Source organism: Aedes aegypti, chromosome 3, assembly GCF_002204515.2.
Source record: "Aedes aegypti strain LVP_AGWG chromosome 3, AaegL5.0 Primary Assembly, whole genome shotgun sequence".
In the NCBI taxonomy this organism is placed as follows: domain Eukaryota; kingdom Metazoa; phylum Arthropoda; class Insecta; order Diptera; family Culicidae; genus Aedes; species Aedes aegypti.
Genome location: NC_035109.1, coordinates 389,765,170 through 389,792,687, shown reverse-complemented (window position 1 = coordinate 389,792,687; position 27,518 = coordinate 389,765,170). Strand labels below are relative to the sequence as shown.

The following is a 27,518-nucleotide window of genomic DNA, read 5'->3' as shown; positions in this document are numbered from 1 at the left end:
GTCTCAATTTAAATCCGAATGTGCTCAAATTTTATGCGGACACTCAGAATTTGATCGAGAATCGAATGAGAGGTGTAGAGCAAAGACGATTTTTTGGATCACGCTACTACACACTACGAAACAACACAAGGTAAAAACTAAATTGACGAAAATCTGATAGAGTTTGCACTTTTACCAATGCGTCATTCTTGTGAAATTGAATTCAAAGTGAAGGAAAATTACATCATTGGTGCAATAAATTTACCTCACTTTACTCGCTTTCAAAGGTGCGTCCGCATTCAAAGGAAGGAAGTCCAGAAAAAAAAATCAAATTTATGGTATCCTAGAAAGTAAATTGGAAGTGAATGAAAACAGCCGATCAGTAACACAAGACTGTTTCAAGATCATTGGCCATTATCGATTTATTATTTGACAAAAAATTATATTAATTTTGGTCCATTTAACTTAGACAGATTTGACAAAAACTAGAGTGAACTGCAATACTTAAAATATCAAAATGCTGTAAACCTGTATTTTTGTTTTCCTTTAAATTCTTCGCAGAATTATGAAATAAAAATTCCCAAGGTAGCCTAACAGAGCTCACTGAAAGAAATAATAAAAATAATTTTTGAACTGTCAGGAATCGCAAGTCAGTTCCTTATGTAAAAAGTAGGCATTAAGTAAATGTACTGATCGTTAACAGTTTCTTCCAGGAATGCCTAGAGAAATCAAGAGCATCATTGTGCTTCGCCAGTAACACTATACGCTCGTGCTGTGTATAACAAACGAGCTTTGTTTGAGATGTCCATTTCATCTCGAAAACATAATTCCCTGACTTTTCCTGACCTTCCAGTCGTTTTTAAGAAAAATCCTGATCACTGTATTGGTAAATTTGAATCGAAATAAGTACGATTCGTACAAATAGATAGTTATGATATGATTTCACAAATTTGAGGCACAACCGATAATTTTGGACACCTTCGCTTCTTGATTGTATCATTTTTTTTTTATAAGGCGACATTGTGTCGAAAATTAAATATTCTGTAAAAATCCTGGCAGAATTCATAAACAAGCAAAAAAAAAAAAACTCTGGCTAAATTTGTAATAAAATTTGTGTAAAATAAAACCCTTTATTTTAAATTAACAATATCTCTACAGTCGATTATTGAAGAACTTGAGACAAACCGAATTAGATGAATGAAGAGCATAAATAATTCGAAAACGATTCCATGCGTTTCAACTGACTAATTTTGTATACTTAGAAAATAAAACTAACAGCAAACAATTGGAATCGCATATTTGTTGCTAAAATTCATGAGCGTCTGGATTTGACGTTAGGGAATAGCCACTGATATCACTATTGATTAACTATTATTGTCTAAAAATGATCAAGCATTCATTATAGAAACGTGTTTTTTGTATAGAAATAGTTGACCAAAGTCGTGTGAAAAACAGTATCAAGGGTTATTAAGTGGTAAAATGTACAGCTTACTTGTTGGAATTTCAAATGTAATTCCTGAAATGATTTCAGGAATATGCAAAAAAATGTCCGTCAAATCTGAGCACAGGGCTCGATTCCTGAGGTCATTCTGCACCTCTGGCCAATTTAAAAAATAAAATCCCTAGGAGGAATCTCGAGTAATCTTGATTTGAAGTTTTTTACTTAAAAATTCAATATGATCCAAAATTTTGCAATAGCACTAAAAAAAAACTACAAAAACGCTCAAAAAGTTGGCAAAACTGTTCTCAACTAGTATATAACGGTTACCGTTGTTGTAGTTATAGTTTCTATAGAAATATTTCCAACTGACTTTGTTGCGAATTTCGTTGTAGTGGCAACAAACCTTCCTGACAAACTGCGCTATAATAAGAAGAATGTCAGGTAGAAAAGTATTGAAGTCGATTAAAGTCAGTCAGTAGTGAAAGTTGAGTTAGCATGAGTGAGGGCGAATAGAATACAGATCGTACTGAGAAATTGTAAGGAAGTGAATTGGGAATTGTATAAACGTGAATTTAATAAATATTATCTTAGCTTTAGCTTATCCACCAAACGGAACATCGTTGATTTGATGAAAGAAGCTCAGCCTCCGACTCAATGCCCTATCCTTCGCGTCTGTTGGTGACCACAACATACCAGAGTGGCTTAAGTATGTTTTTACATGGCTTAAACCAGTAAGCTTAGTTTAATAGAATGAAATCTAAGAAATTAATATTTAATGTACAATTGATGGTACGTTCGATAAACGTGACACATTCAATGCTGAATATTTTTAATTTACAGCTCATTTTTCGACTTTCACACTAAGTGACCAGCCCACCAAAGTCCGCCGTATTTATTGTGCTTAATAAAATTTGCTTCTTTGTACATCTGGCACTACTCTTGATGCTTACAGGGTGTCCGCAAATTATCCGTACAAACTTTGAAGACACGGCTCTGTACAATCAAGCATAATAAATTCAATATTCTCGCACGGTTTTAAACATTGGCTTATTATATTTTTAAAAAATACGTTTGACGCATTTCCGATTTGATATATTTGCAAAACCAAGCCAAATGTATTAAGGTGTCTTAAAATGAGCTGTTTTTCAAGCTTCATGACGGAAGAGAAATGTCCATAGAACTCACTGGATTTGAACCGTATATTTTTTATTTCCAGTCTAACTTGAAGCCACTAAACTGCAAGTAACATCAAAAAATAATAGGACATTTGGATTCATCTCTTTTAGATTTTAGGGGTAACACATCTCCAGTATGACTAGCGGCCCTCAGGAAAAACGTCTTTGAAAAAAATAAATGTGTCTATCTCAGTGACAAGCAATCATTTCGAAATTATTTATTGTTGTATTTTGTGTTAACACATAGATGTATTATAAAAGGTACATGGACATAGATTTTTCAATGTTTTCAAAGCGAGATCATCTTTCCAATATTTTGCTGTTCGGATAATTTGCGGACACCCTGTACTTCTAGTTTTCCACCGAATATTGCCCTCAGCACTTTACGTTTAAAATATCCTGTTCAACATTCTCAGCTACAAAAGGATGATAACTACACGGGAAACATGATTGTCATATGTCACAAATGTTCGAAGATTAACAAAGTCTTTAACAACTTCAAACAAATTCCCAATAAGTACTTCTTTAGTATCAATATCACTAGGACTTCCACTCTATATACCTGCACCCATTTACTTCGTTTTATTTTTTTCGGGATTCATCGTCAATCTGTTTATTGGTCTATAGGTCGCGTTCAACTCAGTAACGAAAATCTAGCTGTTGCAGGTAATATCAAAGGCTTAAGAATAAGACTTATAGCTGATTAAGCTGGCAAATACAATCAATTGTAGATGAGGAACCTATTTTTTTTGTAAAGTTACATGGAATGAAAAGAGGTGAGTTTCCGAATTTACTGTTCAACATTGCGTTTTGTCGCAAATACTCCTTGATTTTGCAGACGATGACTTTATTGGAGTCGATCGCAGAGCAGTAGAGCAGGGTTTCACTATTTTACAGATGGACAACTAGGATAAGCTTGTAATTCCATTCGCTGTACCCAAACGTATATGGTTGCATGTAGAGAAAGAAGCAGTTTCAGATCGATTAAGTTTTCAGCCTAAACGGGTGTTTGGTTTGGTCCAACTGCCTTACACGCCTCTTCAATGGTTTGCCGATTTCAATTAATGATCGGACTTATCTATTTATGATTTTCATGAGCTGTCCGTAATTCGAATCAAAGTGTCCGGAATATGAGACAAAAGTGAGGAAGCGTCCGGAATAAGAATCATGGAAAGTCCACACATTTCTATTTATTTAAAATTATTGCGGAATCAAAATCTTCACCCACCATTCGAAAGTTAATTGTTTTGAAGGCTCGATAACACGGAGGAATCAAACAGAATGATTTCTTTTATATATTTTATAACGAGTTATACTTCACTGAGGCCTTAAGTGTCCGTAATATGAATCGAAACGGTACATTTTTTCTCAGATCCTTTTTTTTTTCTTCAAAATAACAGCATTGTTTATTGTTAATTTATTTGATTAATCTTTCAATCGGTTCAACATAGAAAACACCAATACATTAAATTTAAACCAGTAAACTATAAAAAAACATACTTTAGTCACTCTGGTAAGTTAAGTCAGTTGTAAATTATATTATAACAACGGTAACAATTTTATACTGATAGAGAACAATCTGGCCAAATTTTTGAGCGTTTTTGTAGGTTTTTTCAGTGCTATTGCAAAATTTTAATAAGGATTATATTGAAATTTTTAGTCAAAAATTTCAAATTAAGATTTCTCGAGATTCCTCCTGGGGAATTTTTCAAAAATTGGTCCAGACGTGCAAAATGACCTCAAGAATCGAGCCCTGTTCTCAGATTTGATGGACAATTTTTTTGCATAATAACGGTCTGTCAGGGCACCGTGTAGCCATATTTTAGCAAGGCTCGCAATTATCATAGAAAAACAGAATATTTTTCACTTTACAACTTCACTCAAAGCTCTCAAGACTAATAGAAATCATGTAACATCCTAAAAATATGCCACCGAACTTTACGATAATACGGTGTCTACTTCGTATAGCCGATTAAAACGAAGACGTGGATTGAAAAGTTCCAATTTAAGAAACTGCACGTAGATCCCGTGAAATATCGATGTAAGTTTAGTTTTAGATGTAAACGATGAGGGTTCGGGCTATGCAAATATGAACAGATCTAATTAATTTATTGAAGGATTCGGTTCCAAGGAATGTTTTCTCCCGAGGATTTATCCTACATCACATCCGACTCTCTCACAAACAAATTACGAGCGGTAGAAATTCCATAAAACATAAATGCAATAGGTTTCCCATAATGTAAAGACTAATATTGAAAATGATTTCGTTACGATGTTATAGATTGATTTGAACAAATATGACTGAACCGAAGAAAAATGTCTTGTCAAGAATAAAATGTGCATTGTTTAGTGGTACCTATGTTATTGTTTACTGGGAATTCTTAACAAATGTTAAACTCAATATAAATCGTAAATCCAACTATTAGTTTTCCAATTTACTCTTTAAAACGACATGGTGAAAATAATACGTTTAAAAAAATCTGTTTGTCCTTCAATTTTGCATAAAAATCAATTTCAAAATACTGTTTATATTTGGTGGAAGTCAAGATAAAAAATATACATGATCTTATTAATTTTATTTTTAAGTCTTTAGGATCTGAAGAACCTCAACTATACGATTTATACTACCCACTTGCCCCATGGAACCTTATATAAAAAATTATTGATGCATTCAAAATAAATCTTTCATCAGCAATTGATAATTAAGATATCAGAACTTGTTTTGAAAAAAAAAAAAAATACAATAGTCTTCAAAACAGGATGCAGACATAATTTTCTGGGGGACGGACCTCGCCTCTCACGCCGAGGACCTGGGATCGAATCCCATCCCCGACATAGTCACTTATGACGTAAAAAGTTATAGTGACGACTTCCTTCGGAAGGGAAGTAAAGCCGTTGGTCCCGAGATGAACTAGCCTAGGGCTAAAAATCTCGTTAATAAAGTCAAACCAACCAACCAACCATAATTTTCAGATTTTCTTACAAAAACTATCAAAGTTATCCCATTTTACGGTACTGAAAGACCACACTAACTGCTTGCGAACGACGTGCTGGACGAGATTTGTATAAGGCAGCAGCCATTTATTACGTAACGCTGAAATTGAAAATTTTAACGATTGATTTTGAATGCACCTATTATTTTGCATATATTAGAATTTCTATTTTCGGTTACGGGTAACTTTGATAATGGGCATGTAGCCATATGATGATCCACTACCAAACTACTGATTGACATTATTGCAGTTGGAACTGAATTGGAGAATGTAAATAGAGAACTTGGAAGAGGTTTTATGCATTAAAGTACATATGTTTTAGAAAAAAAACCCTACAAAAATGTTTAGAGTAAAAATGTTTTTTGCTAAGATATTTGAGACTGAAATAATGCTCACTAGGTCATTAAGGATAAGTGACGAACTCATTATAACTTATCAAATAGTGATCGTAAAACAGATTGTTTGTAAGCGTTTCAAATAGCTAAAATCTTATCAAGTCTTCATATTTGTATATGAAGCCCCAAACGTTCTCGATTCCAAAGAAAATAGCTTTGACGTGCCATACTAATACTTTTTACTTTGCATTCGTTTTGCTTCACTGATTAACAGAAATCATGTTATTTCGATTAAGGGGACACCTTGTGCATGCAGTATCTTTTTAATTTATCAATAAAATTTCAATTGGTTTTCTGTACATAATTCGACTAGTATTGTACAATGTTATGATAATAGAAAAATCTCCAAAATAATTAAATTTCCCACGAATATGGAACAACTTTAAGAACGGTCGATTTTTGGAGGTTATCAAAATCAATGATTGTTAGAAAATGGCTGGAAAATTCGACAATCTATATTTTTTATTTTATTAGTATCATTCCAAACATTACATTCATTATTTCTTATATCTAGGTGTTCTGTGTTATTAGACAACACTATCATCCTAATTTGGTAAAACAAATCTAAGATTTTATTAACATTTTGTTAACAACATATTACATTTCATTTGCCGTAGCAGTTCAGATTTTTTACAGGTGAGTTGATTTCACCTGCTTATAAGAGAAAAAAAAAAGTTTTTAATATACTTAACCTAACTTAACCTAAACATATAACGCATTAATCGTGGCAATAGAAGATTGTAACGATTTTTGCCTGAAATTATTGATTATTTTATTTGACATTTGTTCCAATGTTTCAACATTGGATATCCTATGTAACTCATTGGTACTATACCAGGGAGGAAGCCTCAGAATCATTTTCAAAATTTTATTTTGAATTCTCTGCAGAGCTTTCTTCCTGGTATTACAACAGCTAGTCCATATTGGTACAGCATACAACATGGCTGGCCTGAAAATTTGTTTGAATATCAAAAGCTTGTTCTTAAGACAAAGTTTTGATTTTCTATTAATAAGGGGATAGAGACATTTTACATATTTATTACATTTGGCTTGAATGCCCTCAATGTGATTTTTGAAAGTTAAATTCTTATCTAGCATGAGTCCTAGATACTTAACTTCATCTGACCAATTTATTGGAACCCCTCTCATCGTGACAACATGTCTACTTGAAGGTTTCAAATAAAGAGCTTTTGGTTTATGTGGGAATATTATTAGTTGAGTTTTGGAAGCATTAGGAGAAATCTTCCATTTTTGCAAGTATGAAGAAAAAATATCCAAACTTTTTTGCAATCGACTACAGATGACACGCAGGCTTCGTCCTTTGGCGGAGAGGCCTGTGTCATCCGCAAACAAAGATTTTTGACATCCCTGAGGTAACTCAGGTAAGTCAGATGTGAAAATATTGTATAATATTGGTCCCAAAATGCTGCCTTGGGGAACACCAGCTCTTACAGGAAGTCTTTCAGATCTGGAGTTCTGATAATTAACCTGAAGTGTACGATTTGACAGATAACTTTGAATTATTCTAACAATGTATGTTGGAAAATTAAAATTTTTCAATTTTACAATCAAACCTTCATGCCAAACACTGTCGAATGCTTTTTCTATGTCTAGAAGAGCAAGACCAGTAGAGTAGCCTTCAGATTTGTTGGAACGAATCAAATTTGTTACACGTAAAAGTTGATGAGTGGTCGAATGTCCATGGCGGAATCCGAACTGTTCATTGGCAAAAATTGAATTTTCGTTGATGTGGGCCATCATTCTGTTCAAAATAACCTTTTCAAAAAGTTTACTGATGGAGGAAAGCAAACTGATTGGACGATAGCTAGAAGCTTCAGCAGGATTTTTGTCTGGTTTTAAAATTGGAACAACCTTAGCATTTTTCCATTTGTCAGGAAAATATGCTAATTGAAAACATTTGTTAAATATATCAACTAAAAATGATAAGCTACTTTCTGGAAGTTTCTTGATGAGGATGTAGAAAATTCCATCATCGCCAGGAGCTTTCATATTTTTGAATTTTTTAATAATAGTTCTCACTTCTTCCAAATCAGTCTCCCAGGCATTTTCGAAAACGTTCTCTTGATTGAGAATATTTTCGAACTCCTGAGTAACTTCATTTTCAATTGGACTAGTAAGTCCTAAATTAAAATTGTGCGCACTTTCAAACTGCATAGCAAGTTTTTGAGCTTTTTCGCAATTAGTTAGTAATAATTTGTTTTCCTCTTTCAATGCCGGTATAGGCTTCTGAGGTTTTTTCAAGATTTTAGATAATTTCCAAAAGGGCTTAGAGCCGGGGTCCAATTGAGAAATTTTATTTTCAAAATTTTTGTTTCTTAAATCTGCAAAACGTTTCTTGATTTCTTTCTGCAAATCCTGCCATATAATTTTCATAGCAGGATCACGAGTGCGTTGAAATTGCCTTCTCCTCACGTTTTTAAGACGGATCAAGAGTTTAAGATCATCGTCTATAATCACGGATTCAAATTTTACCTCACATTTTGGAATTGCAATGTTCCTGGCTTCAACAATGGAATTTGTTAAAGTTTCAAGAGCATTGTCAATATCAATTTTAGTTTCTAAAGAAATGTTAACATCAAGATTAGAGTCAACATACGTTTCATATATATTCCAGTCGGCTCGTAAATAATTGAAAGTGGAGCTGATAGGATTGTGAATCGCTTCATGCGATATTTGAAATGTAACAGGGACATGATCAGAATCAAAATCAGCATGAGTAACTAATTGGCTACAAAGATGACTAGAGTCGGTTAAGACCAAGTCAATCGTAGATGGATTTCTAGAAGAGGAAAAACATGTAGGGCTGTCAGGGTATTGAATTGAGAAATATCCTGAAGAGCACTCATCAAATAAAATTCTGCCGTTGGAATTACTTTGAGAATTATTCCATGACCGATGTTTGGCATTAAAGTCACCAATGACAAAAAATTTTGACTTATTGCGAGTCAATTTTCGCAAGTCAGTTTGAAGCCAATTAACTTGCTGTCCAGAGCATTGAAAAGGCAAATAGGCAGCTATGAAAGTATATTTACCAAACTGTGTTTCAACAGAAACACCTAAAGTTTCAAAAACTTTAGTTTCAAATGACGAAAACAGTTGATGTTTTATACGCCTATGAATGATGATTGCAACTCCCCCACATGCCCCATCAAGTCGATCATTACGATAAACAAAAAAGTTAGGATCTTTTTTAAGTTTGGATCCAGGTTTTAAATAAGTTTCGGTAATAACTGCTATATGCACGTTATTAGCTGTAAGAAAATTAAACAGCTCGTCCTCTTTACCATTCAGAGAACGAGCATTCCAATTTAAAATATTTAAATTATTATTTGGATCCATTAGAAAAACGTAATCCAATAACAATTTGATTTGTAAATTTTACACCTACTTGGACTGCTTCAGTCATAGTGGTGGCTTTGAACATTGCATCAATCATAAGATTCAATTGTTCAGTTAGAAAATTAAAATCAGAGGCAGACATATCATCTGATGATTTCCCATTGGAATTTTCGGTAGACGAAGAAGCGGGGTAGGAGTTACCTGTGGCGGTAGGGTTTTTTCCATTTGATTTGAAACAAGTAGAATGGGTACTCATGGAACGAACAGGGGAAGAGTTCAAATTACCTGCTACGATATCGGCAAAGGATTTACCGTGGGTAGATACATTCGAAATTGAAAGATTCGAACGGCTACCCGACGGATTAAAATTTGTTTGTGAATGAGCATGATTATGATCTTCCTGGTGGGTATGATTCCTAATCAAGCGATCGTTAACTGAAAAATGAGCATTGTTCGATACTCTACCAGGCAAATTCCGGAAACGACCGTTATCGTAACGGATATTATCCTTCATCTGCTTGGCACGAGCCTCAACGACTCTTTTGCGTGAAATGCATTCCCAAAAGTTAGCTTTGTGAGGGCCCTTGCAATTGGCGCATTGGAACTTTCTGGTATCTTCTTTCACAGGACAGTCGTCCTTAGCGTGAGAAGAACCTCCGCAAATCATGCATTTAGCATCCATGCGACAATTTTTTGTACCATGACCCCACTTTTGGCACCGACGGCACTGAGTGGGGTTCTGGTAATTTCCTCCAGGTTTCTGGAAATGTTCCCACGTCACACGGACATCGAACATAAGTTTAGCTTTTTCTAAAGCTTTAATATTATTTAGTTCTTTTTTGTTAAAGTGAACTAAATAATATTCTTGAGAAAGCCCTGTCCGAACAATGCCAGATTGGGTTCTCTTTTTCATAATGATTACTTGGACTGGGGAAAATCCAAGTAAATCATTTATTCCATTTTTGATCTCTTCAGGTGACTTATAGTCACTTGAGAGACCTTTCAAGACGACTTTGAACAAACGTTCAGTTTTGTCGTCATAAGTAAAAAATTTGTGCTTCTTCTCTTCAAGATATCTGAGAAGAAGTTCGCGATCTTTAAGAGTTTCCGGCAAAACGCGACAGTCTCCTTTCTTTGCGATTTGGAAGGAAACCTTGATTCCCCTAATGGAGTTCAAGATCTCCTGCCTAAATCCCCCAAATTCGGAACAACTGACCACGATAGGCGGCACTCTTTGCTTCCTCACTTGAATCAAAGAGCCTGGGCTAGAGGCTGCTTCGATTTGGTGTTCGGAAAATTTGTCTAGAGCATCGAACTGATTGCTCATTTCAATACAATTATTCATTTCACCCTTGGAAGAAACTTCGCATTCCGGGGAAGCGTCCTTTCTTCCATTCTTGCCACGTGTAGTGACAGTTTTAAAACCCACTTTTTTGGAAGGAAGTAGTGAATTCAGAGATTCACCCTTCCTTTTGTTAGTTGTTGATACCATGTTTAGTTAATAAACGAGAAAGACGTGACCTTCGAGAGGTTTTTTCCCTAGACGGTGTCCAAGAAGGATTACCACCGTTAGCTTTCGCCAACGGGTCCAACGAAAAATCGAAGGCACGGGTCCAAACAAGGATCGTAAAGGGATCAATAGTAGAAAAAATAGTACTGAAAAGTACTGTTTAAGTAGCACTGAAAAGTACCGTTTTTAATTTTAGCACTGAAAAGTACTGTTTGTGTAGCACTGAAAAGTACTGTTTTATTGCTTTAGGTAGTTTTTAAGAAAACTTCCAAGAGCAGAGAGAATTCGTGTACGCACAGCACGAAGGTACGATGCGCACTGATATTTTTTATTTTCAAAAAAGGCTTGTTCTTTGGAAGCATCATCAATCAGAGGCCTGATAGAAAAAATCAAATTATTTTTAGAGCAACATTTTTACAAGTATAATAAAATCATTTTTTCCCGATATTTTTAGAGAAAAATATTATAAATTTGAAGGGAACCGATATGAGCAGATTTTTTTGGTTTCAAGTGCGTCCTGACGGAAGTGCTATTATAGTATTAATAGAAAAATAACTTACGCCTCCATAGAGTTACCTATTTAGGCCCCACGTCACATTTAAAGCATATTTTAAAAAACGATTACTTTATTTTTAGAAGACCTTTCAAAGTACATTGACAATCACCAAAATTGGCAACACTGCTGTTATAAAATCGATTTTATTTTCCACATATTATTTTCATCATATGTTATTTTGATATTACCAATTGAAATATTCGGAGAAGAAACGTTTACTATTTGCTGTAGATCGACAAATATGCGTAGAGTAGAAGCACCGGTTTCGGCCATACGCCAGTTGTAGCCATAGTGGATTATACACCGTTTTACATGGCCAATCAGCATGATACCTTTTGTGTTTAGTAGATTACATTCATATGATAGAGCTACATGCATTTACTCGTCCAAATTGATTCAAAAAATAAGAAAAACAATTTATTTTCATATAATTTTAACTCCCATATGCCAGGGCACTCCTAATTTGGCCACTCTCATGAGAAATCAATGCAATTGGCCAATTTAGGAACCGAAGTTAAATCTCTGGCCGAAACTGGTTCCGTTGGCCTATATTGACCAACGGGATTTTCAAAACGATAAAATTGTTTTAGCTCAGTTTTGATATTTTACACACATAATATGGATTGAAAGCTTGCATTTGACATATTTGTCGTATAAATACGACTTCCCATTTAATTTTTATTGACTTTTTCTCTTAGTCTGGCCAAAACCGGTGCTTTTACCCTACATGATTTTAAAAGTATGAGACTTTTTAGTAAAACGACCATAAAGCTTGAGCTTGAGCTTAAGCTTGAGCTTGAGCTTGATTGGCCGCAGTTGCACTTACACAAGGAACCAACCGAATGACTGCTTGGGACTAACAGGCATCTTCAGTGTATAAGTGCTGGTGATCTTCTATTTTTAGCGACAATGGTGCCTGCCACGTCAGAATGCAGACCAATTGTGGGGAAGGGGGAGGAATTGATGATGCATTTACACTGGCTCCCACGTCGAACGTATATACCACTGCATATTTCATGCGGGAGTGTATGGATTGGGGGGAAAGGCATGGCAGAGAGGTTTGCTTTTGTATGTAGCAGACTGGCCTATGTATCAGGAAGGAAAGGCATGCGCGTGGAAGAATTGAAGCGTTAGGGAAACGGTTTCTTGTCCGTCTCTGGCTCTAGCGTTTGCTATGAACGAATAGAATAGTGTGATAGATTTAGAATGGAAGATAGAAGCAAGTGAGAGATATACAACTACAAAGTACGAGGAAAGGGCCGGGCCTGGGATTGAACCCATGACCTTCTGCTCATGAAGCAGAAGCGGTATAGCCATCAGACAACCAACCCCGTCATTCTTTTTAGTAAAACGACCATAAAGAGTAAATATTATACTTAAGACTGCGGTTTAAACTCACGATTTAGCTCTCGTTTATACAAATATAGTTCCTTTAGTAATCTAAACTATAGTTTTGAGCACGCTTCTTACTTTTCTCTTTTGCTGGGAGCGAAAGGATGGTGTATCAGCAAATTTGGCCATAAATGGATAAATCACTAAAGTTACCTAATGTCAGAGAATGGTGGAAAAAACTTGACTAGCTTGAAAGCTATACCTTTAGTAGAATAGTAAACGATACAAACATACAATTTGTTCATAAAAATTAGGATTTTTGTTTTGCGAAAAATAATGTTAAACTTCGACAAACAGCTTTTGCTAGGAGTTTTTGGAAAAACTATTTAGCTCTTCAACCAAAAGCATTTTCTAGGATCCCATATGTTCATAGCATTGTAGAATAACAGTTTAACGATGCACAGAAAATCGATAGCGATTTTATCAATAAATAAAAAAGATATAGCATAAACAAAGTGTCCACTTTATAAAATGAACAGTCCTTAGAGTGTTGTGGATGCCGTTCAAATTATTATCTGCAGATGCATTATCTAAGATACTTCGTTTTTTTCCTTCAATTAGGCCGATACAAATTTGACTTTGACTTATTATAAATAGTCGGGTAACAAAACCACTTTCGCTGAATCTCGATTCATAGCATCAACTACACCACTGCTGGTTTCCATCAACAAAAACATGATGGTGTGACGAAAACGACTTTGGCCATGGCGGTGGGAGAAAAATGTGGGAAAAAGGACTCAGGTAGCTGATTTCTTCGAGCCTTTGCTCCCACACATACTGCACCTCCCCTCCCCTTTTTACGATTTTGTTATTCTGCTCCTACACTACGGCGGCTTCACCGAATCCGAGGCGGTTGGGTGTGGGTTTCTCTCAGCGCAGGCAAACCCGTAGCGCAAACTAATGGAAGAAAAACGGATAGGAAAATGCAAAAAAAAATCTTGAATGAAGTATATATTTAGAACCTTTTTTCCCTTGGCAATGGCGGTCGGGTCGGATGGCAAAGAAAAGCTGGGCGGAAAGCATTTTACGATAGGCTCTGACTGGAGAAACACACCTCTCTGCTCCGAGATGAAGGCTTTCGCTAAAAATAGTTAGTTTCTTAAAAAGGCAAACCTTGGTGAAATCTTACGTTTTTTTCGTTGCAATAATTTCAGATCTCAAAATGAACTTTTCACCGTTTGGAACGCATTTTCCCGGAACGATTCCGGGAATCCATCAGTTTGCGAGCAGTGGGCTGGTCACCAGTGTCCCCTCGACCTCCCACGATACCAACAATCGATATCACACCATCAACTCCAATGTTAACATGGCCCACTTCAACCAATCGCATGGACCCATTTTGGGGAAATTCCGCCCAGAAGACACCGCATCCAACGTGCTGAATTCAAACAAATATAACGGTCAGCACAGCGCAACGGTTGTACCTGCGACCACCACAAGCGGCCAGTACTCGATTCCGTACAGTCAGCATTCCGATGTGGTCGACCATAAGCAACGGAACATGTATCCTCAGTCAACGATTGCCAGCAGTGCCGGGGGCTCGGCTCAACCTCAGGAAATTACACAGGACATCAGCGCCTTGCTCCAACAAGCGGATAGCAAACGGGTCCTGCAGAACTCGAGCTGGCAGTCGCTCGCTCCTGGTGCATCCGTTGCCGACTACCTCTCGCATCTTCCGGGTACCGCCCTTCCCCTATCACTCCATCACTTTCTGAAATATTCAGCCGAGAACATCAAAAAGGAAACGCAAAATCCGCTTTCCACCATCGAGATGTCGCAGACACAGACGCAAAATGTTAACGGCGGGAATCAACACTCAAATGGGATGATTTTGCCCGCTTCACAAGCCATTGCCAGCATCCTGGGTCACCAGAATCAGATTGGCGGCGGGCAGACGCTTCAGCAGCAACAACAGCAACAGCAGCAGCTGCATGGTCAGCAAGGTGAGTAAAGTGGTGTAATGCGTCGATAAACGGGATTTCCATGGGCTTTAGTATGAAAAATAGCTAAAAAGTGGAAAAAAATCAAATTTGCACCGATGGAATATTTTAAAACTTTTCGATTATAAAATTATAACCCAAATACTTAACTATAGTGAGAAAAAACCCGATGTACATTCGATTTTTATAATCGTATGGTTCAGACATAGCGTGCGGTACCGTAGTTATGGGTAAGATTTAGTCAAAAATGCATATTTTTAAAGTCTCGCGTTGAGTACCATACAGGCGTATCTGCAGTGATCGATTATTCTTCGTCGATTTTCTCTTTTGATTTGTAACCGTAATTCAATCTTTTTTCGTAATAGTTTACGTTGCAGTATGATGAAGTACGATGAGTTCTTTCTATTGAATCGAAAACAGCAGCCGAAAACAGTCCCGGCCATGTTATTTGCTAAAGAGAAATCGATCATTGCAGTTACGCCCTTATGATACTGAACGCGAGAATTGGTCATTAAATAACTTTCGTAGTTCGACTTGAAATGGCTTTCCATTCAAATGAATAGGACCATATTTTGCGTGACGTAATTAATGGCCGTTCCTTGATAAGGAAATTGAAACAAAATGAATTGAAAGATCAGAGCCGATAGATATATATCAACGCTAAAATAATTGAGTTGTTTTTTGATGTTTAGGTTTCATAAGAGACAATCGACGAAAGGAGAATTTAGAAGAATCGCAAGAAGTGTAATGTACGGATGTGAACAATTAGCTTCCGGAAGTTCATGTGATATTCAGTCTCCATACTACACAAAGTGGAGAGTGCCACAGCTTCATTTTTTTTTTTGCTTTATCTCATGAGTAAGACACAGCAAAATCTCAAGTCGAAAATTTTTATTATTTTACGTATTTAGTTACCTTACAAACGTTCCAGACAAGGCATTGAAAAGATGTTACCAAACTTACCAGTTAACAGTGATAACATTTTTATCAAAATATTTTTACTGGGTCAAGCTATTATTACACGAAGTGGCTGGGATCTGACAGCTATCCAAACACATAATTGACACTCTCAGATGTTCGTTAGTGCCAAACAAAAGTTTTTCATTCAGTCCAATGACAATCAAATATTGGACTCCGTCTATTATAAGCTTTTCAGACGTGCTTTTGGTTGTTCCTGAAGTTAACATTGCAAATCTATCACGTTGGAGTTACTGTATCACTAATGCATATTTGTCGTTTTGCTATTCACTTCCTTCAAATGACCATTTTCTTTATTCGATGACAAGAAAATTTAAAAATTGAATTGGTAAATTTCAAGATAATTAATAAATGGTGTCATGGTTCATGCAAAAAATGTAACGAGGACGCACACTCAAAATAGTCTATTGTTGCTCGGCTCGATAGTAGGTATTCATTGTTTTGGTCAAGCCGAACCAATTTTAAACACATAGAGTCAATTTTCAAATAATAAATTTTCAGGGGAAAAGGTGAGTTTTTTGATCAACTATGACAATTGACCAACAAAGACATCATATTTATTTCTTATCATTGAACATCAATATTAGCGAACAAAACATGTTATCATTTTGATATTTTGTTATCAGTGATAACCGAATGATAACAAAATTTGTTGTCATTGTATCCGTGACAGGCATGTTTGAGAACAGGTTGATAACAAAATATGTCATCACACATCTCAAAATTTTTCCGAAATTATGACCATGATTTAGAAAAAAAAACACATTTAATAATCAATTTGAACTCGGCGATAAGAAAATTTACTGTTTCTTTGTTATTCGATGAACAAATTTGAGTGTTCAGTTTTGTTATGTTGGATGTTAATTCAGCCAATATGATTTCGAATTCAGTTATCAAATTATGAGAACCAGGTAACAATATTTCTTATAATTTTATTATCAATTTCTGTTGGGGTAGCGTCATTTTGGGAGTTTTTGCCGAACTAATAAGGTTTTAGGTTACTTTGTATCTCATCACTGGACTGAGATACAAGCAAATAAAATGTTTGCCCACTAGTGCCATCTTGAGAGTGTTTTAGGCGAATGGAACTCAATTATTTACTCAACTTTTTCGAAGATCTTATCACTGGACTGAGTTAGGTACAAGCGAAACAAATATTTATACGCCGAAAATTTGTATCATATTTTGCTTTTCATTGCGACTTTGGTTAGGAGTCTGTGTGATACCTGATGAGTACATTTTAAATTAAAACACTCACATTCAGCAATCATGTGATCAAATTTGCTGTAGACAGATTTTTCCTAAACCTCTTACCAATTGATACTACAAGCACCTCAATCCAGAGTAACATTGTTCAGGTTTTTTTTTAATGGAATTTTCAGTTGAAATCGCAAATGTTGCAAGCTTTACATTTTAAAACAAGTACTGGCACCTATCGCCAATGACTATATACCGTATTTAGTTTACAGAAAGTTTTAAGCATGTTCAAAAAAATGTTTTATATTCATTTATTTAGCTGATATGGGGTAACATTGATCATCCATGCAAACAGTGATCAGTAATATTTAAAATGACATTACATCCTAAAATCATAGATTCTGAAGCCGAATATGAAGGCCAAATTGCTGCAAGTCATTTATTTGTTTAGTTATTTTAAAATTAAAAACACCTTGCACCACGAAATACGCATAAAGGTAGGCAATTTCCTTCTTCATAGTAATTCGTCAATTTTGCTGAATTGAAAATACTTATGAACATTTTGACGATGGAATCGTTTTCAGCGATGCCATTTTTAGTAAACAGCGCATTCCCCTTGATTTTATCATTTGCAGCACTTATGTGAGACATGAATGTTTGGTAGTGTCATTCATACTCAAGGAAATGATTGTTTCGAAAAGTTGAAAAATTTATTCACGAACAAAACTCAATTTTCACAAAAACCTTATTTTTTTGGCACATGAATGAAAGACAGAGAAGCACTATTCATGCATTGAACCTATTTTATGGATAAATATTAATTCGTACTTCTTACTAGGAGAGATATTCCGATCAATGTTACCCTCGTTTTACCGTACAACAGTAAACATTTTTACTATTTAAAACAAATTGGGCTTTCGGAACTTCTGTCCTATTTTTAGGACACTGGGCGGATGTGGGTTAAATGTCATGTCAGACTGATATGGGTTAAATGACATTACTAATACTGTGATAATTTTCGTAGAATAACTTTATTTTGAACGTAATTCGCCAAGCCAAGTCTTTCTGCAAATTACTTTAAAAACTTGTTATATCCAAATTATGAAAGTGAATACATAATAACTTAAAACATCCGAGCTAGATCAAACTTATCAAATTATTTTTGATAGATAAGGGATGACAACTCATTAGTCCTTGTCACGCTTATTGTATTAGACCTCCGAAAATGTGTGAGGTCTATCACCTTTTCCTTGACCTTTTTGGAGCGTGGCATAATTTGTGCATAACCCATAACATAATTTGTCGGCCTGCAGTTATTATAAAAAAGAACATTGATGAATGACACTTTAGATATGCACTGGGTTGGATAAAATAAGAACTTAAGAGACTTTAGCCTGAGCAAAAAAAACCGTACAGGAACCAACAAGTGATCGAAGAAGAATCAAAAAGAGACCAGACGGGAATCAGGGAATAAGAGTTTTCATGAGAATTTGTCAGATAATCCGACCAGGCATTTCAATTAATATGCTTCCAAGGGTTTTATTTGAATGGGACATTACGACAAGCATTACAATTTGCTTTTTTTATAATTTTCGCAAAGTATTCCTTCAAAAATTAATTTTGGTGTTTGCGCAAAGTTTCCTTCAGATATTATTCCGAAGATTTTTTCAAAAGTTATACCTTGCAAGAGTTTTTGTATGAATTTCTAGAAAAACTTAAGACGGAATCCCTGATGAAATTGGTAAAATAATGCTAGACGTAACAACTGGAATAACAGCTGTGGTAGCTATTTGGCAGTAGGAAACTTGAAGTGAACTTTTGAAGAATCCAAGGAGATTTTATTTGAGATATGTTTAGGAGAACTACAAAAAGAATCCCTGCATCTAATGCCGAAGAAACACCTTAAATTACACCTCAAATTATGAGTGGTTCGTCACTGTGAGTGTCGGCATAAACTCTTATTCATAAATTATTTACGTTTTACAGATTTTTTTTCTTCCATATTTAATTTTTTGTAATTAAAACAATGATTTCTTTGTGATTGAAACAAAACTTTGAATGGTTCGCCACTGTAAGTGTCGGCATACGCGTGTTCTGTGACGGTCCAGCCAGTCGAGTTTTAATTTCTTTTCATATCAGTGGAATATGGTAATACATGCTTTTGTCCTGACAGCTGTAGAAATGTTGTGTTAAGCTATTTGTTCAATAAGCTTTGAGTGGTTCGTCACTTCAAGTGTCGACATAATTTTTTTCTTCTGTCTTATTATTTTTCAGATCAATTGAAATATTATATTTAAAAGCATGTTAATATTTCACAAAAAAAATGTATATCATGGTGTAATCCAGTGGTTCTCAACCTTTTTGCCTTTTTGCCTCAACCCTTTGAAGTTCTGCGAGCATCTCGCGGACCCCTAAAATGAATGGTCTGTAATTTAAAAGTTATGGAAGTGTTCCAAAGATCTCTAGCTTTCCATCATGATCTTCGAAATTTTCGCCAAGAGTTTTCCTAAAGAAAGATTAGGTGTCCTCCATGCAAGCTGCTGGGAATAATTTCATAAACTTCCAATAAACTTTTAAAAAGCCAACTGAAGGTTGTTGCAGGAGTTCGTTAACATTTCGCCAGGAATTCTTCAAAAGTCTTGTAAGAGCAAGAATCTTTGGAAAAAAATATGTATACTATAACTACGGCAGATATAAGTCAAACATCTCACTAAAATTATGCTAATAAATACGAGAAGATTGGTTTTATTTTGAAATAGAGTAAAAAATAAAATTTCTTGAATTCACTCAACAGAAAAAAGCTATTCAAATTTTCAAGAAGCCTCGCCAGGAAGCTGGAAAACCTGCCAAAGATTAAGCAAAAATTATGTAACGGTTTTGGTTTTCCTATATATACCTCTTAGAACGAGATTAGGCTCGTTGCAACACAACAAAAATTCAAACAAAGTTAGTGAGATAAAATTGGGATTCTAATCTTTTAATGGCAGAAAAACATACGCTTTTTCATGTGACAGGTCCGTCTATGCATTTATTTACATCGGCGGAGGACCAGTGCAAACACGAAGCTGTCATTTCCATAGAATAACTGTCAAAGAGCTTCCCGATCAGTTTATTTGAAACGTCTTGTGAATAGGCCTATAGCAAGTATCGATCAGTCATTGTGTACATAAAAATTGAATATGTCCTCCTTTTAAATATTTTAAATATAAAAAATCTGGACCCCGCTACAATGCAAAACAAACAATGCAGAGAATCCTTGCATTTATTCGTCAATCATGAAAAGTTACACATTCACAATGTCTTCGCGGACCCCCTGAGAAATTGTCACAGCCCCACGCTATGTCTGAACCAAACAATTATCAAAATCGAATATATGTACATCGGATTTTTTCTCGCTAGAGATCAGTATTTGGTCTATATTTTCATAATAGGAATGTTTTAAAATATTCTATCGGTGAAATTTTTTCCATACATTTTGTATGGGCGGAAATGCGTCGAAAACTTGATTTTCATGGAATTTAGTATGAAAAATGGCTAAAAAGTGCAAAAAATAAAAATTTCACCCATGGAATATTTTAAAACTTTCCGATCATGAAAATATAACCCAAATACTAAACTCTAGCGAGAAAAAATCCGATGTACATTCGGTTTTTATAATCGTCTGGTTCAGACATAGCGTGAGCCCCCTAGGGGTCCGCGTACCACCGGTTGAGAAACCCTGGTCTAATCGCTTATCAAAGTGAATCCTGTGACCCAACGATCCTTCCCATTAACAAACATCCCTCCCAGTGACCTTTTTAAAGATGCAGAGGCAAACACGGTCTCCAAATAGCAAAGGTTACACACTAACATTCCTTCCCCCAATCCCATCTTATTGCAAGGACGTGGCCGGCGTCGTTATAGATCCTGTATGAATAGAGGTACTGAATTATACACACTGAAGGAGATTATGGCCAATCCCAGCCGAACTTCTAGTTGATTCTTTGTGCATCTTCACTGGCTTCGGTCAATCACGGAATAGCAACCATTGATATGTGTTGTCAGCCTAAGCTAAAGCCAAGACGGGTTTAATTTTCTAAGGTGTCCCATTATGCTCACTTTGTGGAGAAAACCAGACAGGGTAGGTGAGAGAGGGCTAGCCGTTTTGTTTACAAACATCTGAGACAGATAGTAGAGAGATTGATTCCTGATTGGTTGGAGAAACAGTGTTGTCAAGAATTTTTCTACTCTGGTTGCCCCTGCTCCTTGTGTGCTCTACTCCTTTCTTTCTCTTTTTACAGTTTTGTCTACACTATTGGCAGCACGATTAGTCTTAGTTGCTGCATCATCCAGGCCAGGCAGTAATGTTTGTAAACAAAACGGCCAGCAAGTTAAAGATGGCCTCCTAGCCACTTTCGCCAAGTGATAACACCTTACTCTGGCTACTGAGTAAAATGCACACACCTTGGCTAAAGCTAATCTACACTGTCATAATCAAAAGAGAGCGAAAGGGAAGAGAATCTCTCATTGTTACTTAGGTCGTGTAGAATAGTTCAGCGAAAAAAGTAATCAGAATTCTCAATTGTCATTCTCCAATCATATCAAAGTGTTAATTGACACCTAAATTTCAATTTTCGAATTAAAAATATTATTTTTTCACTACCTTAAATCGATCTAAGCACGTATTCAGTGGTAGGCAGTGATCAAGAATTTATTATTCTTTTTGGGTTATTACGGTACCTACTTCTTTTGTTTTCCGTGTAAATAAAGTAAAACAATTTTGAAGAAAACTTAATAAACCCAGGCTGTTTTTTCTACTATCGTTGATCATGAAAATATATAAAGCATACATTGTTTTGTATTACACATTAATTGACACTTAAGAATTTAAAGGTTATAAAATAATTCAATTTCTCAAAAAAATTTAAAATAGGGGGATTAGGGGCATAATGAACATACGGGGCGAAATGGACACCCTCTCAATATCTGATAATACACATATTTCATCAAAAGTTCATTCACTGCATGAAATCTGTAACGCATTTGAAATGCTTGACGGTAAAAAAAAATATTTTTTGCTTCAATTGTTCTTTAAAATTTGACTTAAAATTTTTCTCAGTTTCAAATTGGCATATAAGCAAGACCGTGGAAGAATCTAATTTTTGAGCAAAGTAACGCACCCAGAAAGGTTCTTTTTAGCTATTATGATTGAGGGAGAGTCCTTTTGCATATCGGAATGATTGACAGTCATTGAATATGTTGGAATAACTAAATTTAATACAGGTGTTCATTTCGCCCCGATACCTTTTTACCAGCCTTGTTTTCGACCCAATTTTCTATCTCGCTTTTCTGACATATGATTTGATTTTTATCACTATGAATGAATGTGGCACGTCGTACTAACATCAAACTTGAAAACTAGCCGGGGGTAAATTAAAAACATTGCCATTTAAGGGTCTTAAAACGAACATTTGCTTAACGTGTCCATTATGCCCCTAATTCCCCTATATATAGGTTCATAGTACTGTAACAGGTCAGACTCGATTATCCGGAGACTCGATTATCCGGGGACTCGATTATCCGGGATTCGATTATCCGGAATTTGTTTTTTGATGTTCTTGTTTTTGAATTTTTATGCATAAATCTGAGATAATTTGGTATTGCAATATACAATATGAATGTTTTTTTTTTGCAGTTTAGAACGTATGTAAGAAATGGGGGGTTTAAATAAGTGATTTTTTTGTGTATGCTGGTCAAATTTTTTTTTTTTTTTTGTAAAGACCCCTATTGTTCCAAGAAAAAAAATTCTGGCCACGCTACTGCATCATATAGATAGAGTAATGAAAAAATATACATAATATATAAGTTCTTATATCAGAGATAACAATTTGTTCCTAGTGATTCGATTATCCGGAAGATTTGATTATCCGGAGTGAAAAAATATCGATACTCCGGATAATCGAGTCCGAACTGTATAATTAGACCCCAATATATTTCAGACATCTTGAGCTATTTTTAATGAAATTCGTGATTTCAATCAAAATGCCTATATTAGCATTGGAATGATAAGATTTTTTAAAACTTACAACACACGCTAAAAAAAGAGTTCTGGAAAACGAGAACTGTCAAAAATATACCATGAACTACCACCAATGTTGACATAAACATGATCTAGTTCACGGTGTATTTTTGCTTGTTGACGAGTTCACGTCTGCTGTTCACGGATATGAGAACGGATTTTTTTTCTGTGCAATCGTTTCCTCATCAAAAATAACTTTGTTGAAACTGAAAATAAATTAAATTTGATCTGTTCATTCATGCAAACTTTGGAACACCTTACACACAAAAATTGCAGTCGTTTTTTTCAAATTTAAACAAATAAAATTCAAAGCCTTAGTTTTTTTTGCTCGAAGACGAGAGATATACCTACAGAGTAATTCTATGAGAAAGCCCTTGGGAGAATTCTTCAATAAATTCTGTAATTCTAAAGAGAATGATCTTAATTCTAATAATTATTAGTTCTTTCCAGTCCCTGGGAGCATTTTCTATACCAATCATTTACAGATTTTTTTGCAGGTATCTCAGGAGAAATTGTTAGTTCACTTTCTTGATGATTTACTAGGGAATTTTTAAAAGATTTGTTGGGGAAATTCATTAAATAAATCTGGTAAAATTTTAGGAAGAACTTTCACAACCATTCCTGAAGGAATGATTCATGAATGGATGATTTCTGGAAGACACTTCGTGAAACTCCACAGTTTCTAGAGAAGTTTCAAAAAGCTTAAGGAAAATCACATTTAAGAGCTACAGACATAAGATGCAGTCTGCGGGCCGCACTTCTATTAAGAACTGCTGATTTTCAAGAAAAAAAAATTGTTTTAAACCGTTGGAAGTTATTTCGTTGGTGTCCAAGCCTCATTGAACCATATAAACCCATAACAACCCCAACGAACCATACACAATTTTGAAAAATTTCAATACAAGTAGCGTTATGGAGGGAGGGAAGGGATCAACAATTTTCAAATTTGGCATTACGTAATAGATGGACGCTGCCAAAGATATGCTATGGCTTCTAGGGGTTAAGAAACTTTTCTTGTTGTAAAACTATATTTTATTACATTCTTCTAGGTCCCACGAGTACGGGTACGATCAATGGAGCCACCACAACCAACGCTAGCGTCGGTGGAACCGAAAAGAAGAAGAAGAAAAAGAAGAAGAAGCCACCGAAGGAGCGGAAGCCACGTCCCAAACCGGGAGAAATCCAAGTCCGAACGGCTCTGGACGGCAGTCCCCTGTTCCTCTGTCCCGAATGCCAGATGGCCTACCCGGAGCGGGAATTGCTGGAACAGCACCTCATCGGACACAACCTGGAACGCCGATTCATTTGCGACATATGCAACGCCGCGCTCAAACGTAAGGACCACCTGACCCGCCACAAACAGAGTCACAACCCGGAGAGGCCGTTCGTTTGTACCATTTGTTTGAAGGTAAAATTGGAAGATTAAATCTAAATAAATTTTATTAAATTAGTTGTTGGTTATTTATAACAAGGCTTTTCACTTCTTTCTTAGGCTTTCAAACGTAAGGAACAGTTGACACTGCACATCGTCATTCATTCGGGAGAGAAGAGACATATCTGTCAGGAGTGTGGCAAAGGTAATATATAACACACATAAGGACTATTAGGAACTTAATTTGAAAAAAAATTCAAATTTCCAAATTTAGTTCGTCACAGACCTCATTTAAGGATAATACAACTCAAACTCCCCCCCGTCTTCAATAGGTTTCTATCGTAAGGATCACCTCCGTAAGCACACCCGATCGCACATTGCCCGTCGATTGAAAGCCGAACTGCAGGCCCAGCAAGGCAGCACCGAGAACGGTTCAAGTGGAGGTTCGACCCGTGGTAACAAGAACAACAGTAACAGCAACAATCAATCCAACAACCAACAAAATACCACCCAACAACATCTGCAGCAACAACAAGCACCTCCCCAAGCACAAATCCAACTGCAACCGCAGGGTACAAATCAACCGCCTCAGCTGCAGCCTCCTCAGTATCATCCGATCCCACCGACGGCGCAGATGATGGCTTGAAGTAAATTTAGGTTCGATCCCTTCGAATCACGAGTATATCTTAAAACCGAAATTATCTAGGTTCCCTTGATTAGTCCCACATTGGCTATTATAAATTGGATAAATACAAATTATTGGAATTTCTGTCGTGGCCTGGCTTTGAACCCGGCCACATGCATTTCTTATTACAACAGCCGAGTTACAAAAAAAAAAGACAGGTTTCGTGCGATTGTCGTGTTTTAAGTAGGAGTCACTATCTCTGTCTGTCCCTGTATTTAGCGGTATCGATATATTGAGCTATTGGCATGAAATTAGGCGTAGGATCTTTGTGCAATTTTGATAAACGTTACTTTCTGTTTGCGTTCGTCGATGTAGGAACGAGTACTGTTTTAAGTTCTTTATCACCTGTATGTTCCTTGGTTATAATCTAGACAAAATTTAATATCCAAATTGAAAAACAAACTGTTGAGAATAGTTTAAGATGAGTGATTAGGTACGTTTACAAGCGCGCAACTATTTAGTTATTACAAGGAAGGCGATAGTTCAAATGTTTTCTTATTTAGCACCAGGAGACGATTTTTTTTGTTTTAGGATTGAAACGTTATTGCACTTATACGAATACATAAACTTATGAACACTGACCTAATATTTAACTGATTAGAATGTAAGAATGTGAGCTATCTATAACAAGAAAATATACGCAACAATGGAAATATAAACCAAGTGTTTGGATTATGAAAAGAATTTCATTGGGGATATCATTGTGATGTGATGTCAAATCTGAAATTTTTACATTTCTTTTCGAATGGGTTACCATCATTTATAGATATATTTTCGGGAATGCAGCGAAAATTGTTAAAAATATTAGTTTTGCTCACATTTTTGTATGATGTTCATTTTACCACCAACAGCTGTTCATTTTACCCACATAGTGCAGGTACAATGAACATTTCAATGGTTTTTTGCAAGCGATAAACATATGTAAAAATTTAGCTATTTTGGTCTGAATTCGTGTTCCTGCTTTACCTAACATCCCTGTTTTTGATCTTGTGGTCAAACGTCATTTAGCTCATGGAACGGAGAGAAGTGAAATGGAACGCAGTGGAACGGAACGCAGAATCAAAACAAAACAGTGAAAGAGGTAGCCAGAAACACGATTCTAGGGTGACTAGATGTTCAAATTAAAAATGAACCCCGATGGTTTGCAAGAGGTACCGTTCAAATTAGCAGGGGTGCACGTTACAATTTTTCAAACAATTTTCTACAATACAAAAAAGTTTCAAAAGTCATAAAAAAAACTTTCCTCATATACGTGTTATGAGTCAAGCTTTAAGCCAAAAATAAAATCATTTTGATTTCCGAGCTACGAAAAAATACACATAATTCCAAAGTGTACCCCGTCTAGAGGCGGGGTTGGGTATTAGAATCCTCGATAGAACTGTATGAACTTGTTACATCCCATGTCAAAAAGTGGTTAGGGTGAAGTTGCTGGTCATTTGGATCTCTACTAATCGAATTTTCGAAAACTTTTACCAATATTGAACATTCCAAACCGTTAATGGAAATGTTACTCAGAAAACAAATTGAACCAGGACTGGTTTAAACTTCACTTCGCTAACCGTGAATGAAAACGTAGGATGGATATATTGCCCATAAACGCGTGCGAGTCCCATGTTTGCAGGACTTCCTATTCACATGGGACAATTATGCGTTTATGGGCAGTATATGTTCTTCAAAGTTCAAATTAAATGATCGTTTTTGCGAAAAACCGTGAATTTACTAAAATAATATAAAAATATCACATAAGGTACTGCGGAGCAAGTGGGTAAATGGGTTAAGTGAAAATAGTTGGTATATTTAACTGAATATGTGAATTGACGTTTTAAACTCATACGTAAAACTTTGAGGCCATTGAGAACATTACGATAGGTAAGAGATTTCTGAGATTATTCAGCCATTATTGCATAATAGAGCGAAAGATTGTTAACCTGTCAACTATCACTCCGTAACAAGTTGGTGGCGTGCAATCTTATTTTAATATTTTTTAATATTTTGGAAAAAAGATGCGGAAAATAATTTTCTGCACCACTTCTAAGTTGTCCCCTCTGACAGTTTCAAATTACAATAAAAAAAGTTTTAGAATTAATTCGATATAGACCTAAAAATAACTAATTTGAAACACCGTCAATTTATGTGGGGAAATGAAAAGTTTCTCATTAGAGATTGAATTTGTGTTTTCGTTTTAGGTAGCTATAAGTATACAAGGTTCGCATTTATCATAGAACAACAGAATGTGCTGATAATTCAAGAAACACTATACTTAAAGCGTTAAAAGCTATTATCATGGCCAAATCATGGAACTTCTCTAAGGAAAAAGGTTGCCAAATGTTACGATATTAATATGTTTACTTAGGACAGCCGATTAAATAAAAGATGTTGATTGAAAAGTTCCAATATAAGAGAACGCACGGTAATCTCTTAGAATGTATGTAAAGCTAGTTCAAAACGTAGAAAATGGGGTATAGGTGTATCCACATAAAAAAGTTT

The 27,518-nt window shown here is 35.6% G+C and overlaps 1 protein-coding gene across 2 annotated transcripts in view; it reads left to right on the top strand.

Moving 5' to 3' along the window:
• The window catches only part of LOC5568952 (zinc finger protein sens), a 32,592-nt gene extending 6,902 nt beyond the window's left edge, over positions 1–25,690 (top strand). Inside the window, exons 1-5 of one of the 2 annotated variants that reach the window (XM_001652572.2) lie at positions 13,750–13,891; positions 13,956–14,744; positions 24,024–24,382; positions 24,467–24,551; positions 24,679–25,690. In XM_001652572.2, the coding sequence (XP_001652622.1) occupies positions 13,780–13,891; positions 13,956–14,744; positions 24,024–24,382; positions 24,467–24,551; positions 24,679–24,992 (1,659 nt within the window). In that variant the 5' untranslated portion in view covers positions 13,750–13,779 and the 3' untranslated portion in view covers positions 24,993–25,690. Of the gene's footprint in view, positions 1–13,749; positions 13,892–13,955; positions 14,745–24,023; positions 24,383–24,466; positions 24,552–24,678 lie in introns of those variants that run through there. The other variant, XM_021854071.1, reaches the window with a different exon arrangement.
• Positions 25,691–27,518: the final 1,828 nt, after the last annotated feature.